Consider the following 13,508-nt stretch of genomic DNA (forward strand, 5'->3'; position numbering starts at 1 on the left):
TTGAATCACAGTGTTTACCTTAAGAAGAAACTGTTGTTGTTGTTATGTATGTGTGTTTAAAATAGGCCCATCAGCAGTGTGAGAACACTTCAATATTTCAATTTATGTGAAGCGGTCACATTTTAAATCTTAGTCATTTGAGTAGGTGTAAGATGATCTTTGTATTTCCCCAATGACAGGTGATACCCAATTTCTTTCCATTAGTGTACCTGGCCACTTATCTTCCTCCTTGGACTGTCTTAATTCATGTTGCAAAACACTGGCTATTTAAACCCATTTGTCTGTCTACTTGTGTGTGTGTGTGTGTGTCACACTTGAGGGGATCAGGAAACTTTGGGGGGGTCAGTTCTCTTCCATCTTATTGAGGCAAGGGCAACTCTCCTTTCTGCTGCTGCCGAGCCAGATACTCCAGGCTAACGAGGCCTCGAGCTTTTGGGAAATGGATTCTCCCATCTGCTCTCCTCTTACTTTAGGAGTGCTTGGACTACAGATGTCAGGAGCACAGCATTTCCTTCTGGGGGGGGGGACCCTGCTTGTGCCACCAGTGCTTTACCTTACCAACTGACCGTCTTCCCAGCTCCCCAAACTAGATCTTATTGTTTATAATGCAAGTCCCTTATATATTTTGAAACAAATTCTTTTGTCAAATATATGTGCAGTGTGGTAAATGATTTTCCTTAGTTGATAATGGCCTGTTTTTAATTTTCTTATTGAAGTCTTCTGAAGATATAAATTTTTAATTCTGATGAAGCCTATACTGGCTAGTTTTATGTCAACTTGTACAAGCTACAGTCATCAGAGAGGAGGGAGCTTCAATTGAGAAAAAAGCCTCCATAGGATCAGGCTATAGGCAGGCCTACTGGGCATGTCCTTAATTAGTGACTGATGGAGGAGGCTGGGCCGTGATGGGTGGTCCAGCCCTGGGCAGTTGGTCCTGGGTTCTATAAGAACGTGAGATTGATTACCATGCCAAGAGGAGCAAGCAAGTAAGCAGCACTCTTTCAGTTTCAACATCGGCTCCTGTCTTCAGGTTCCTGCCCTGACTTCCTCTGGTGATAAACTGAGATGTGGAAATGTAAGACAAATAAACCCTTTCCTCCCCAAGTTGCTTTGGTTGTGGTATTTCATCATAGCAGTAGTAACCCTAAGACCAGTCAGTACCAGGATAATGGGATGTTTCTGTGACATACCTGACCATGTTTTGGGGGAGAACTGTAGAAGGACTTTGGAATTCTGGGTTAGAAAAGTCATTGTTCAAAGTTTGGTGAGCTGTTCTGTAGGAGCTTGGAAGATAAGAATGTTGAGGGCAGTACAGAGGTCCAGCTCGTGAAGTTTCAGAGGGAAGTTAAGAGTCCATCACGGTCATTTGTTATTTTGAATTCTGTGGCCTTGTTAGCTGGGGCTGAAGAATCAGCTGTGATAAACAAGATACCAGAAGCTGGGCGGTGGTGGCGCACGCCTTTAATCCCAGCACTCGGGAGGCAGAGGCAGGCGGATCTCTATGAGTTCGAGGCCAGCCTGGTCTACAAGAGCTAGTTCCAGGACAGGAACCAAAAGCTATGGAGAAACCCTGTCTCGAAATTTAAAAAAAAAACAACAACAAACAAACCAAAAACAAGATACCAGAAACTGCTTTGTGGGGATACTAGAGGCTGCTCCGCTGGAGTAATTAAGACAGGAGGTAAGAAGTTGGGAAGTGTTTGGTTCCTGAGAGTCAGAACATTTTTTATTGTGGATACAATTACCTGTCAAAAATTTATAGCATTTCTGGCACTTTACAAATTTTCATTTTTTCATTACATTCTATTTATGTCAAGAATCTTTGACTAACTCCAACTTCTGCATTACCTCCTACTTTCTGTTTTCTTGACTACCATTTTCTTATTTCTTAAAACTTGACAATATGCCAATGGTGTGTCTATAAGAACAAGAAAGACTTAAGATGAGTGTATTCTTTCTATAGATTACCCCCTGCTGGGGCTGCCCTCTCCCATCCCACCAGATGCAGTGAATGGTTTACAGGTCATTTCAATCTATTTTGTTTCTTGAGTATGTTCTTTTTGTTTGGACTGAAACCATGGGCGTCTGTTTCCTCGGCCTTTAACCCCCTACTCTATACAACTCCAGATCCGACACATGGTTGGGAACAAGCCATGCCTGGCACAGCAGATGCATCCATTAAACATCTCACTACAGCTTCTCTGCATGATTTTCTGGTTCTTATCTCTTTAGCACTAAAAATCCATCTCTTAGAGTTGAGGTTTTTAATCTGGTCCAAAAAGTTCAAATCCTGGCAAACACTTTATGAAACTAAAGTTACTCTCTCTGTAGCCACGTCCTACAAGCTAATATTAAGCCTTCTATCTCCCCCCAAACCCCGCTTCTCCACAACTCCGCATCCACAGCAAAGGCTGCTATGGCTGGAGCTCTTCTCCCCTGCCTTCATGTGTGCTCCCCCACCAAAGCTGTCAGCTTGTGCCCAGCTTGGCTTGCACTTTTGTCCCCAGAGAGGAAAGTCACCAGTAATCTCCGCTTGCTCTGCTTCCCGTGACACAGCACTTCTTCTGCAGTCTTTTGGTAGGTGTATTTAAAGAGGGGCTCTCAACACAGCACACTCACAGCACCCTCAGACATGCAGTCTGTTCATATCCTCTAATTCTTACTATGCGTTCTCCTGTGCTATCTACCCCACAGTATTTATGTTTTTATAGTGATGTCAGGTGGCCAGCAACAGTACCCTATTTTGCCACTAGGTGGTAGTACTGCTTATATTTTAGGCTTCCCTGGTTTAATCTGAAGATGTCTTGCCTTGCTTTGTGGAGACTAGATTAAAGGTCAGGAAACAAGCTTTGCCATTGTTCTATGTGTTCTAAAGAGTGTCTGAACTACTGTGTTGCATTAATTTTAACCCAACATGGGAAGCACCAACAGTTTCAAAAGCATCTTTTTACAAATCAATATAAGACAAAACAGATCACAGTTCCTGTTCTTTAACAGCACAGAGCCCGTTAGGAAGCAATCCATAAATAACTTGACTGACGGCTGTAATTACTATGATGCCGTAAGCCCAGTCCTAATGAAATAGGTCTGCAAGGGTATGTGCAGAAACACCTTCGTGAAATCACTGAATTCAGGCGCACCTTAAATATATTCCTCCTGTGCCTGGTTTAAAGGAAGCAGCACAAGGTATGGCTCGAATGGCCACTCTCAAAGACACTCTACTTTCAGCATGGAGATGGACCTAATGTCGACTAAAATGTCTCCTCCAAAGTGTTTTTTAAAAACAATTTTTGGATTTGCTTAGTTAAATGAAAACTTCAAGGTAGAACTGAGTTCTGTATGACAAATCAGATATGTACCATTTAAACAGGCCCTTCAGGAGGAAGTGTGCAATGCATATGCAGTCAAGCAAACCAAAATGTGTCTGCACACTGTATCCCTGAACTCTCAAACAGATGCCCTGTACAAGTTTAAAGGGCGCTGTGCTGTAAGTGTTACGATAACAAATGGCTTTTTAACCTATTAGGTAACTGACTCTAGTGTTTTAAATCACTGATAGTAGCTTGTGGTAAGAAAAAACAAATCATTGTTTATAGTTATCCTATTTCCAAAATGATATGAAGTGTCTATTTTGAAGACATTATTGCCAGAGAGTTTTTATGGCAATTAGAATGGGAAAAAGATAATAGGTAGATAGTAAGACAGTGTGTAAGAGCAAAGGCTGAGCTGTTAGGAAGATAGTAAGACAGTGTGTAAGAGCAAAGGCTGAGCTGTTAGGAAGATCGTAAGACAGTGTGTAAGAGCAAAGGCTGAGCTGTTAGGAAGATAGTAAGACAGTGTGTAAGAGCAAAGGCTGAGCTGTTAGGAAGATCGTAAGACAGTGTGTAAGAGCAAAGGCTGGGCTGTTAGGAAGATCGTAAGACAGTGTGTAAGAGCAAAGGCTGAGCTGTTAGGAAGATCGTAAGACAGTGTGTAAGAGCAAAGGCTGAGCTGTTAGGAAGATAGTAAGACAGTGTGTAAGAGCAAAGGCTGAGCTGTTAGGAAGATAGTAAGACAGTGTGTAAGAGCAAAGGCTGAGCTGTTAGGAAGATCGTAAGACAGTGTGTAAGAGCAAAGGCTGAGCTGTTAGGAAGATCGTAAGACAGTGTGTAAGAGCAAAGGCTGAGCTGTTAGGAAGATCGTAAGACAGTGTGTAAGAGCAAAGGCTGAGCTGTTAGGAAGATCGTAAGACAGTGTGTAAGAGCAAAGGCTGAGCTGTTAGGAAGATAGTAAGACAGTGTGTAAGAGCAAAGGCTGAGCTGTTAGGATGCTGGAGCTAATGGAGAAAGCAGGAAAGAGAACAGTTTTTTCAGTGAGTCTCAGTCTAGAAAAGAAGGGAGACTCTGAAATGACAGAAAAGAACTAGATAGAATAGCAGATATCTATAGATGAGCAAAATGGAGTATTCAGAGGAAAAAGTCAGAAATCAAGATGTTAAAATAGCCAAGCAACAGAAACAACACAAAACAGAACTTTCCCTCAGAGAAGGAAGTAAACCATTTCTGTTGACAATCTCCAATTTTATGAAGTTATTATATTTGTTGGGAATCTGCCTAACTGATAATTAAAGTAACTAAAGTTTTAATCAATTACTTTGAATCTTTTCCCTTCTACACACTAAATATTTTACTGTGTAAGTTTTCTTGCTATCTGGCAAACCAACATCAGTGCTAAGAAGTGTCATGGAAATCATTCTCTAGGCTTATGATGCCTGCATTTTCCAAATAAGGCAATGAAATATTTGAGATACACTGTAAAAATAAAGCTAGCTTCTATAAGCTGTACAGAAACCCTTCCCTCTAAACTGAATACAATGATAAAGTTGGGGTTATTATTTTTAAACTTAAAAACTAGAAAGAACTAGTCACCAGGGCTAATTTATTTTCTTTGAATGATTTGTTATATTAATTTAACACATTTAATAAGAATATGTTAACTTTTCTAAGAAAGAGTTTATATATTATTGTTTAGTTTAAAGTATACTTTTGAGTTAGTAAAGCATCTTAGCTACCCCAAGTTGACAAGAGGATATGGAATGAAAGTGGATCAGCTACAATTAAAAGTTGCAGTCTTGATACCTTCATATTAGATGCCTCAGTTTCCAGTTTTGTAAGATGATTGGAATTATCTTCTAGCTCTTGTCGAAGGTTTGAGTTCTCCATCTTCAGGGCCTCCACCTGCTTTAACAACTGATCATATGAAGCTGCAGCCATCCTTGGCTACCCTTGGACCTATAGGGTTAAAAAGGATTTTGAAATTCACTACTGAAAATGGAGAAGCTGCTTGTTTTGTTTTGAAAGAAGAGACAATGGCAGCAAAGCTGTCCAGACAGGGATGGTGCCTGTGTGCGGGTTTGGTCTCAAACGACGTCACTCAAGCAGCAGCACCTCCTGAGAGAACAGAACACAGGGTCCTAGCTGAAGAGAAACAGGGTAAAAGCAGAAGGCAGACCTCAGCCTATTTGCACAGGGAAGATTTCTATCTGTAAGAATCTTTCAAGGTTAAAGATGATCTAACTAGCCCTGTTATGTCAAACTTACAGAACAGAACCACTGATAAGGAAGTTGTATAGTAATGGATTTCAGTCTTAGATTTGAGCATGGGTTATAGGTTTTCAGAGTCAGAATAGATTAACAAGACCATTCTATCACTTTTATTTAATGAAAGGTTTGTCTTAAAACATCCATGGTGAAGTAGTTCTGAAGATTTAAGATGTCACAGAACAGCCATTCACAAAACTGTCACAAAGGCAAAGATAAAACTGAGACTTCTGATGGAAAGGATAGCCCAGTCTGTGGCAGAAGTGGTCTGTGTTCAAACTGAGGCTGAAAGGTATTGGACAGAAGAAAGTGGATGGGATGACCTTAGAGATAAGACTTCAAAGAGACTGGAGGGAACAGAGGAGACAAGAAAGAGAGCGCTGTTGGTATGACCAGATACAGGATGACACAGAGCGTGTCAAGACTAAGCAAGAGAAAAACAAAAGAAGAAAAAAGAAAGAATAACAAGAGTCAGGAAACCCAGATTCTCTTTTTAGTTTAATGTCAACTAATTTTGGAATAAAAATTAAGAATAAACAATTCTAAATTATTTAATACAAAACATCACATACATTTAAAGATCCTGATATAAACTGCTTCCATAAAAGGAAGGGAATCTAATTAGGACAATGCAGGCTGCCTACACCATTGGCTATTCGTGACAATACTGGAGTTGTACACTCGAGCACCCTAACAAGGGACTCGAATCTAGTCATTTCTACAAGACCAGAGACACTGGTGAATCTGGGACAACCCAAGGGTGCCTAAGAAGGAAGGGGAGGCCTGGGCTGGAGACCATCTATCGGAAGTTTCCAAAGTTAAAAACAAGGAGACTCATATTTGGAAGCATGGTCTTAGGCTCAGGCACGGTCATCTATCGGTTAACTTTCACCCCTTCGTTATTTCATTTGTAGAAGGCATTTACCACCTGCTTCAACATAACTTAGAGGAATGCTGTTAGGAGTAACAAAATAGAGACTGAAAGCCAACGATTCTAAGTAAATATATTCTGAAGGCACACGTGCAGCATAACTTCTTAGTGAGACCTTACGGTGAAGCTGCCCTTCCGTTATACCAGGGATGAGAGGAAAAGAAGCAGACCACTTTCCACAGGACCAAGGAGAGCTCTCAGACAATGGCAAAATTCATATGATTAATCTTTTTTTTCTGTTTTATATATATCAATAATAAGTAGGTCCAGAAATACACAGCATATTGAAATCATCTGACAAGTAGGGATTCAACAAAGCTCTAATAATTAAGCCTCAAAATAATTTACTTAAAATACAATTACAGGCAATGTTACACTAAAATAACAAAATGAGGGAAAAGCTAATGTGGGGGTGTGCTGAGACAAGTCAATTTACATAACCACAAAAAAAGAGCAAGCTCTGGTCAGCAGGCAGAAACTTCAGACTGATGTCGGTACACTGTTTGAGCAAAAGAGTGCAATGCCCACAACGGCCAGAAGAGGGCATCAGATCCTCTGGAGCTGGAGTTGCAGGTGGTTGGGATCCACCCAATGTTAGTGCTGAGAACTCAAGCACTCTTATTGGCCAAAGCCCCCAGATTTGTTCTGAATGGTGGTCAAGATTTTCATGACCTCTACTCCCCTAAAGAATCTCAATCACTAAAGTCCTTATGCTCTAACAATGAAATAAGAAAACAATGAGATGCTTCACGGAGGATTACTCTACCTCAAAACCCTTCTAGGAGGCTGAAGCTGTCATGTCTTAACCTGCAATTGCTCTATACAAAAATTGGAAATTTTTAGCCGGGCAGTGGTGGCGCACGCCTTTAATCCCAGCACTTGGTCGGAGGCAGAGGCAGGTGGATCTCTGTGAGTTCAAGGCCAGCCTGCTCTACAAGAGCTAGTTCCAGGACAGGAACCAAAAAGCTACGGGAGAAACCCTGTCTCGAAAATTAAAAAAAAAAAAAAATGGAAATTTTGGCATTTACTTTGGGAATATTTTTCATGCAATCATAAGAATTTCACACCAAATAGTGTAACTAGAAGTCATTCAACAGCTTTTTTTTTAAAAGGGCTGGAGGTGATGCTCAGTGATAAGTTCTTGCCTCGAATATACAAGGGGTAAATCTCCAGTACCCACCCAAGCACAACAATGGAGCTTACGTGATCACATAATGTCACCATGCCTTGTGAATTGGAAACTCAAAAACTTGACTTGACCAAGAGCATGCAAACACCTCAACTTATTTCCCTGTAGCTAAGATGCCAGCTCAGATCCCTGCTCACATCTTGAGGTAGGGCAAGAGCAAGCAAAAGGAGGCTATAACCCAGACTTTACCTAAATGCTTACAGAAAACACATGCACTGCAGAAAACAAAGCAAGGAACAGAAAGCCAAAAGGATTAAATGTGGAGAATTCATTATTACTCACTTAAGTCTGGGACTGCTTTCTTTTTTTTTAAATAATAGAATTGCTTGTCTTGGTTTTAATACTTTTAGATGATAATGGAGTAAACATTAATGGAAAAATACCAAAGAAAATCAGGCAAATCATAAAAGATCACCTAAAATCGTAAGATCATAAAAGACCATTAGTCAAACAATATACCAGAAAACATAATTTACCAAACTGATCCCCATAAAGAAATGGGACATTTTTCAAGGAAGACTTACAATACAGTTGGGCATGGTGGTGTATACCTATAATCAGCCTTAGCACTAGAGACTAAGGCAGGAGGATGATTACAAATTCAAGGTCAGCAATTCTGCATACAAAGACTGGGTTGGAGGAGTCACAATGGCAAAGCTGTTATTACTAGTTTGTATCACTGGACATGAATAGACCACACAGAGAAAAGAACTAAGGAGAAGAGGTATTTTCCATTCCAGCAGCCATCCTTGTTGAAAACAATAAATGAAAGAGTTCTTGCCGGCCAGGCCTCAGCTCAATGTGGGGGCATGCTTAGTAGGTGTGAAGCCCCAGGTTCAACCCCAACACCAGACAACCGAACACTCCAACTTCCTTAATATGATTCACATCAGCCCTAGAAGAAGCATCCTCCTTATACAGAAACATTAGATTACAGCAGTAGCTGACACAAATTAATAAAGGAAATTAGAAGGCAAACCTTGGATGAAGTATTACAGAACTGAAATAGTGGGGAACAATATATGAATATACTACAGGACAAACATTAAAAATTCATATGCTCAAATAGAAGGCAGATAGAAGGTGAAACACAAGAAACAAATCCCATTTACAAGAACTGCTAAGTCATGCTTCCATATATAAATTTATGGCTTTATCTTCCTAGAGGTAATCCATAGGGAAAACATAGGTGGATGCTGTAAACTTACACAGATAGCCAACAAGTGGGAAGGCATGACTGCGCATTAGGATCAGCATCATAAACACGCTACTTTCCCTAAAGTAACATACATTTATAATTCCAATAAAAATTTTGCATATGGTTTATTTTGGTTGTTTTCTATAGCTACACATTTGGGGAAAAAAGGCTAGCAAAAATATAAAATGACAATGGAGTAGACCCATCACACACTCACACGAGGCCCAAGCTGTCCTCAAATCACCACAGCCCAGGCTAGCCCTGCACTGGTAGCAAGCCTCTTGCCCAGCCTCCCAAGGACTGGGGCTACACCACCCTGGCTTCCATTGGCACAATCCATTTCCAGTTTCCTTAGTTCTGACAATCAGAAAGAGTGGAGAACTGAGTGAGTGTGCATGGGAACTAATCCTTCTCTTTACTGTAGCTAGTCTCTAAGTCCAAAGTTATTTAAGTGTGGTGGTGGTGGTGGTGGTGGTGGTGGTGGTGGTGGTGGTGGTGGTGGTGTGTGTACATGCTGTTTTGAGACAGGGTCTCACCACATAGCCCTGGCTGGCCTGGAATTTAAGTGATCCAACTGCTTCTACTTCTCCAGTGCTGGGATTAATCATGCGTGCCTCCACAAACAGCCTAAATGAAAGTTTTTTAAAAAGCTGTAATATTGACATATAAATAAATCAATCACTAGAATACAATTTTTAAAACATGAAAGCAAACATACAGAAATTGAATCTATGATAAAGGTAATATTTCAAATATGGGAAAGAAGGGTTTAGTAATGCTAAACAGAAGTACAGCCACGAGGAGTGCCCTGCTCCTAAACAGAAGGACGGCCACCAGGAGGGGAAAAAGGGGGGGGAAAAATCACCCCAACCTTACAGAAACCCTTTCAAGAACAGAAAAACAGTATATATCCTCAGTCCATCTATAGGAACAATTGACGGTCATGGTGTGAAACTCAAAGGCTGTGAACGAAACGACACAGGCTATTGTTATTCACAAATATTGATTCAAAAACCCTAAAGCAAATATCAGAAAACAGAATGCACAGTAAAGAACCAAACAGCTTATTCTAGGAATGTAAATATAGTTTATTAATATCATTCAGTCCATTAAATATTGAGGTTTTATAAAGACCTGATTACTAAAATAGAAAAAAAAACTCTTGACAAAAGTCAGAGTATAGTCTGATAAAAAAATGTTTATAAAGTAGAAATAGGAGGGAGGCTGCTAAAAGTTTCTACAATAAACTTCCTGTTTCGTTTCTGAGATACTAGACACTGAACCTAGATGCTCCTGCACATTAGGCAAGAGCTCTTATTACTAGGTCCCTAGCATAATTTTAGCTGTTTTGGTTTTAGACAGGATCTCACTCTGTAACCCAGGCTGGCCTAGAACGGAGAGCAGTCCTTAATAGGAATTACAGATGTGAGCTACCATGCCTGGTCCCACAAAACTAATATCAGGCTGCAGGATGGCTCATGTTGGCAAAGTGCGTGCACCGCAAACACGAGGAGCTGAGTTGATGCTCAATATCCAAGTTGTTTTGTTGTGTTTCAAAGGTAGCTTTTGCCTCTAATCCCAGCATGGGGGAGGCCGAGACAGAACAATCCCTGGCATCACAGGGCCACCCAGTTTAGCCTAATCAGGGCAGTGAGAGAACCTATGACCCCTGAAGTTGACTTCCGGCCAGTACCCACATGAGCGCTGCACATGTGCATATGCCTCGGTGAAATTAGAAGCATGCAGCCTCTTTACAATAAAACAAAACATCCACAGGTGTCACCACAGTTTTCACCACAGCCTAGGTCTTAGTAAGCATTGTAAATCTTAACGACATTAAGAATACTGACTGGAAAAGGAAGAAACAAACAAAAACGATGAACGTGTCCCCGTCCCTGGGTAGACCAGGCTGTTCTGAAACTATCTCTGTAGAACAGGCGGACTAAACTCACAGAGATCCGCCTACCTCTGCATCTCAAGCGCAGGATTAAAGGAGTGCGCCACCACCACCCAACACATCCCCCGAAACTTAAACGTGAAAATATAAAACTGTCGGATTCCAAATTGACATGCTAATTTTAAGAAAGGGTTTAAGTCCAAGAAGACGAACTCTCTCACTGTCACTTTCTCTAACAAGCAATGTATATCCTAGCCACCCTCTGCACTCCGCAAGGCCTCATAGTCAATGACAGTCCTTACTCCCTGAACATGGCTATGGATGCTGTCTGGAAAACTGGCAAGCGCTAAGGTGGTCATCACAATTAAATCAGAGGGTGAGCAGCAAATGTTTTTGTTGGGGAAGGGAGACAGGGTTTCACTATGGTCTAGACCTCTCCATACAGATCAAGCTGACCTGACAATCTCTGAGATCCTCCTACCTCTGCCTCTCAGGTGCAAGGATTAAAGGCATGGGCCACCATGTCAAGCTACACACGTTTTCTGTAAGAGAAAACAGCAAACATTATAAGCCTTTGTAGGCCCACATGACTGTTGTACCTTCTGGTCTTTGTAGCATGAAAGCACCCTCGGAAACTACAACATGGGACAGCATGACTATCTTCAAATACAGCCAGTTTATAGAAACTGCTAGCAGTTTGCAAAACCCTGGCATCTATCTGACCTTCAAACATTCAAGGGCAGCCCACGTAACTTCTAAGGCTACTGAAAAATTCTGAAAATTAGTATTTACTTTTAGCTAGTAAGAGGTAATCTGTTATGCTGAAAAGAACAATGAACTACATGGTCTCATCTCAAGCCCCTTGGTTTTTTTAAGTCACTCCATTCCTTACCTTTTTAGCTGCTTCTCAGGTTTTTGAGATTGTAAATTCACACTTTCAAAAACTTAACTATCACTTAGGTACCCGAGGAGACAGAAAATTCCTAGTACTAGTAAGGAATAAAGCACGAATGAGTGGTGTTTACTTCAGGAAATAAACCAATTTGTGGCTGACTACTTCAGAGAAGGGTCAAACCGGAAACTCCATTTCTATATTCATTCATACACAACTGTGTACCTAATGAGGATAGTGATCTTCTACGAAGAAAATCAATTATATTCATAATGGTTTTACATTTTTTTCATCGAACAGAAATGTAAAGTTCTAACCCAATAGTATTTTATTAATTTGGGAGACATATTTTTATGACATTAAATCATACTGTGTCTCAGGACTCTCACAGAGACGGAGATCAGCCTGCTTTGCCTTCCAAGTGCTTAGACTGAAGATTATTTACTTCCTTTTATTAACACATTTCTTATAGTGGTTTCCTTAACAACAGAACTGCTAAGGGCACCAACTGTTCTTGGATTACATGACTAATTTTCATAAACTTTATCAAAAAAATTGAGAGCATATAAAAGTCTCAAAATTCTATACCTTGTTTCCTAGCTATGACATATTATTTATATCTTCTACACATATCCTTACTTCTATGTGTCTGAGACGTGAAATCCAGATAGTATATGCCATAAGCTGTACATGTGTTAAACCCATTACCCCCCTTTACCTTACAACTACCCATGAAGTAAGTATTATGCTTCTTGTAGAGTTAAGGAAAATGTGATGTCCAAATGGCAAGTAATTTCCCCAGAACTCAGACCAAAGGTTTGTCAGGAGTCAAACCCATACTGGTGTCCAATGCTCACATTCTTACCGAGCAAGCAAGGCTCTAACCTGATAACAGCTTTCAATTTACCTCCTATTAGGTTCCAGTATATCCCCCCACCATATAAGTCTCTTCTCAATATTTTCTGCATATGGCTTGTACCTTTGTGGTACATGTGTTCTAACATCCTCTTTTTGAATGCCACATTATTTATCTTCTGCTCTGTTAGAGCATAGCTTCTTCTTCTAGGTCCAGTTCAGCTGCTTTCCACAAAGCCCTGCTGACATGTCTAATCAACAACACATATCCTGCTGAAGGAGCAGTAACTATGGCACACCTTGGCCTAGTTATGGTCTACTTTACTCTGGCATGTTTATCTCCTCAGCTAAGGCACAGACATCTCTAGAAGAGGGCTGTATGTAATGTGCAGTCTCTGTAACCCCAATGCTCCCAGTGACAGTCACATAGAAGGTAAACACTATGCATCATCAGTTACAGAAGCAAGCAAATAGAAAACAAGACAAATTCAGAGAAAAATGAAGACAACCTTCCACTAAAGAATAAGACTCTCTGTGGCTGCACCATGGGATCAACAAATTCTGACAATTTCTAATCCATACACTACCACGCCAGTATAAGGCGGTGCTAATGCTATAAGAAACTTTGAGTCCTCCCATTCCACTTTGAGCTGATAGTGCCAATCATGTCACTTGGAAAACCAAGTTCTCAGTGGGATGAGGTACCGTCATATAAGTCGGATAAAACACAGTTGCCTTTTTTCATTTTTAGAGTATGTTGGCTAGCAGGGTTTTGGTTCTGTTGCCTAACCTTTTTGCCAAAAGAGAAATCACCTTGCAAAACTATTTCTACTTTGTTAGAGTATTCTTTCTTTTTTTTATTTATTTTTCAAGACAAGGTTTCTCTGTAGCTTGAGCCTGTCCTGGAACTTGATATGCATAGCCTTGAACTCACAGAGCTCTGCCTATCTCTACCTCCTGGGTATTG

General features: G+C 40.6%; 2 protein-coding genes across 14 annotated transcripts in view; both read right to left on the reverse strand.

Annotated features, from left to right (window-relative positions):
* Window positions 1–13,508, reverse strand: part of Kif20a (kinesin family member 20A) — a 464,558-nt gene that overhangs the window by 352,758 nt on the left and 98,292 nt on the right. The window lies entirely within an intron of this gene.
* Window positions 1–13,508, reverse strand: part of Apc (APC regulator of Wnt signaling pathway) — an 86,419-nt gene that overhangs the window by 44,280 nt on the left and 28,631 nt on the right. For 6 of the 13 annotated variants that reach the window (XM_075969011.1, XM_075969008.1, XM_075969003.1 and 3 more), the window contains exon 2: window positions 5,118–5,270. The exons of the other annotated variants lie outside the window; for them this stretch is intronic. In XM_075969011.1, the coding sequence (XP_075825126.1) occupies window positions 5,118–5,252 (135 nt within the window). In that variant the 5' untranslated portion in view covers window positions 5,253–5,270. The remainder of the gene's footprint in view (window positions 1–5,117; window positions 5,271–13,508) is intronic. 13 annotated transcript variants of the gene reach the window in all.

This window comes from Microtus pennsylvanicus, chromosome 4 (genome assembly GCF_037038515.1).
Source record: "Microtus pennsylvanicus isolate mMicPen1 chromosome 4, mMicPen1.hap1, whole genome shotgun sequence".
Lineage (NCBI taxonomy): Eukaryota > Metazoa > Chordata > Mammalia > Rodentia > Cricetidae > Microtus > Microtus pennsylvanicus.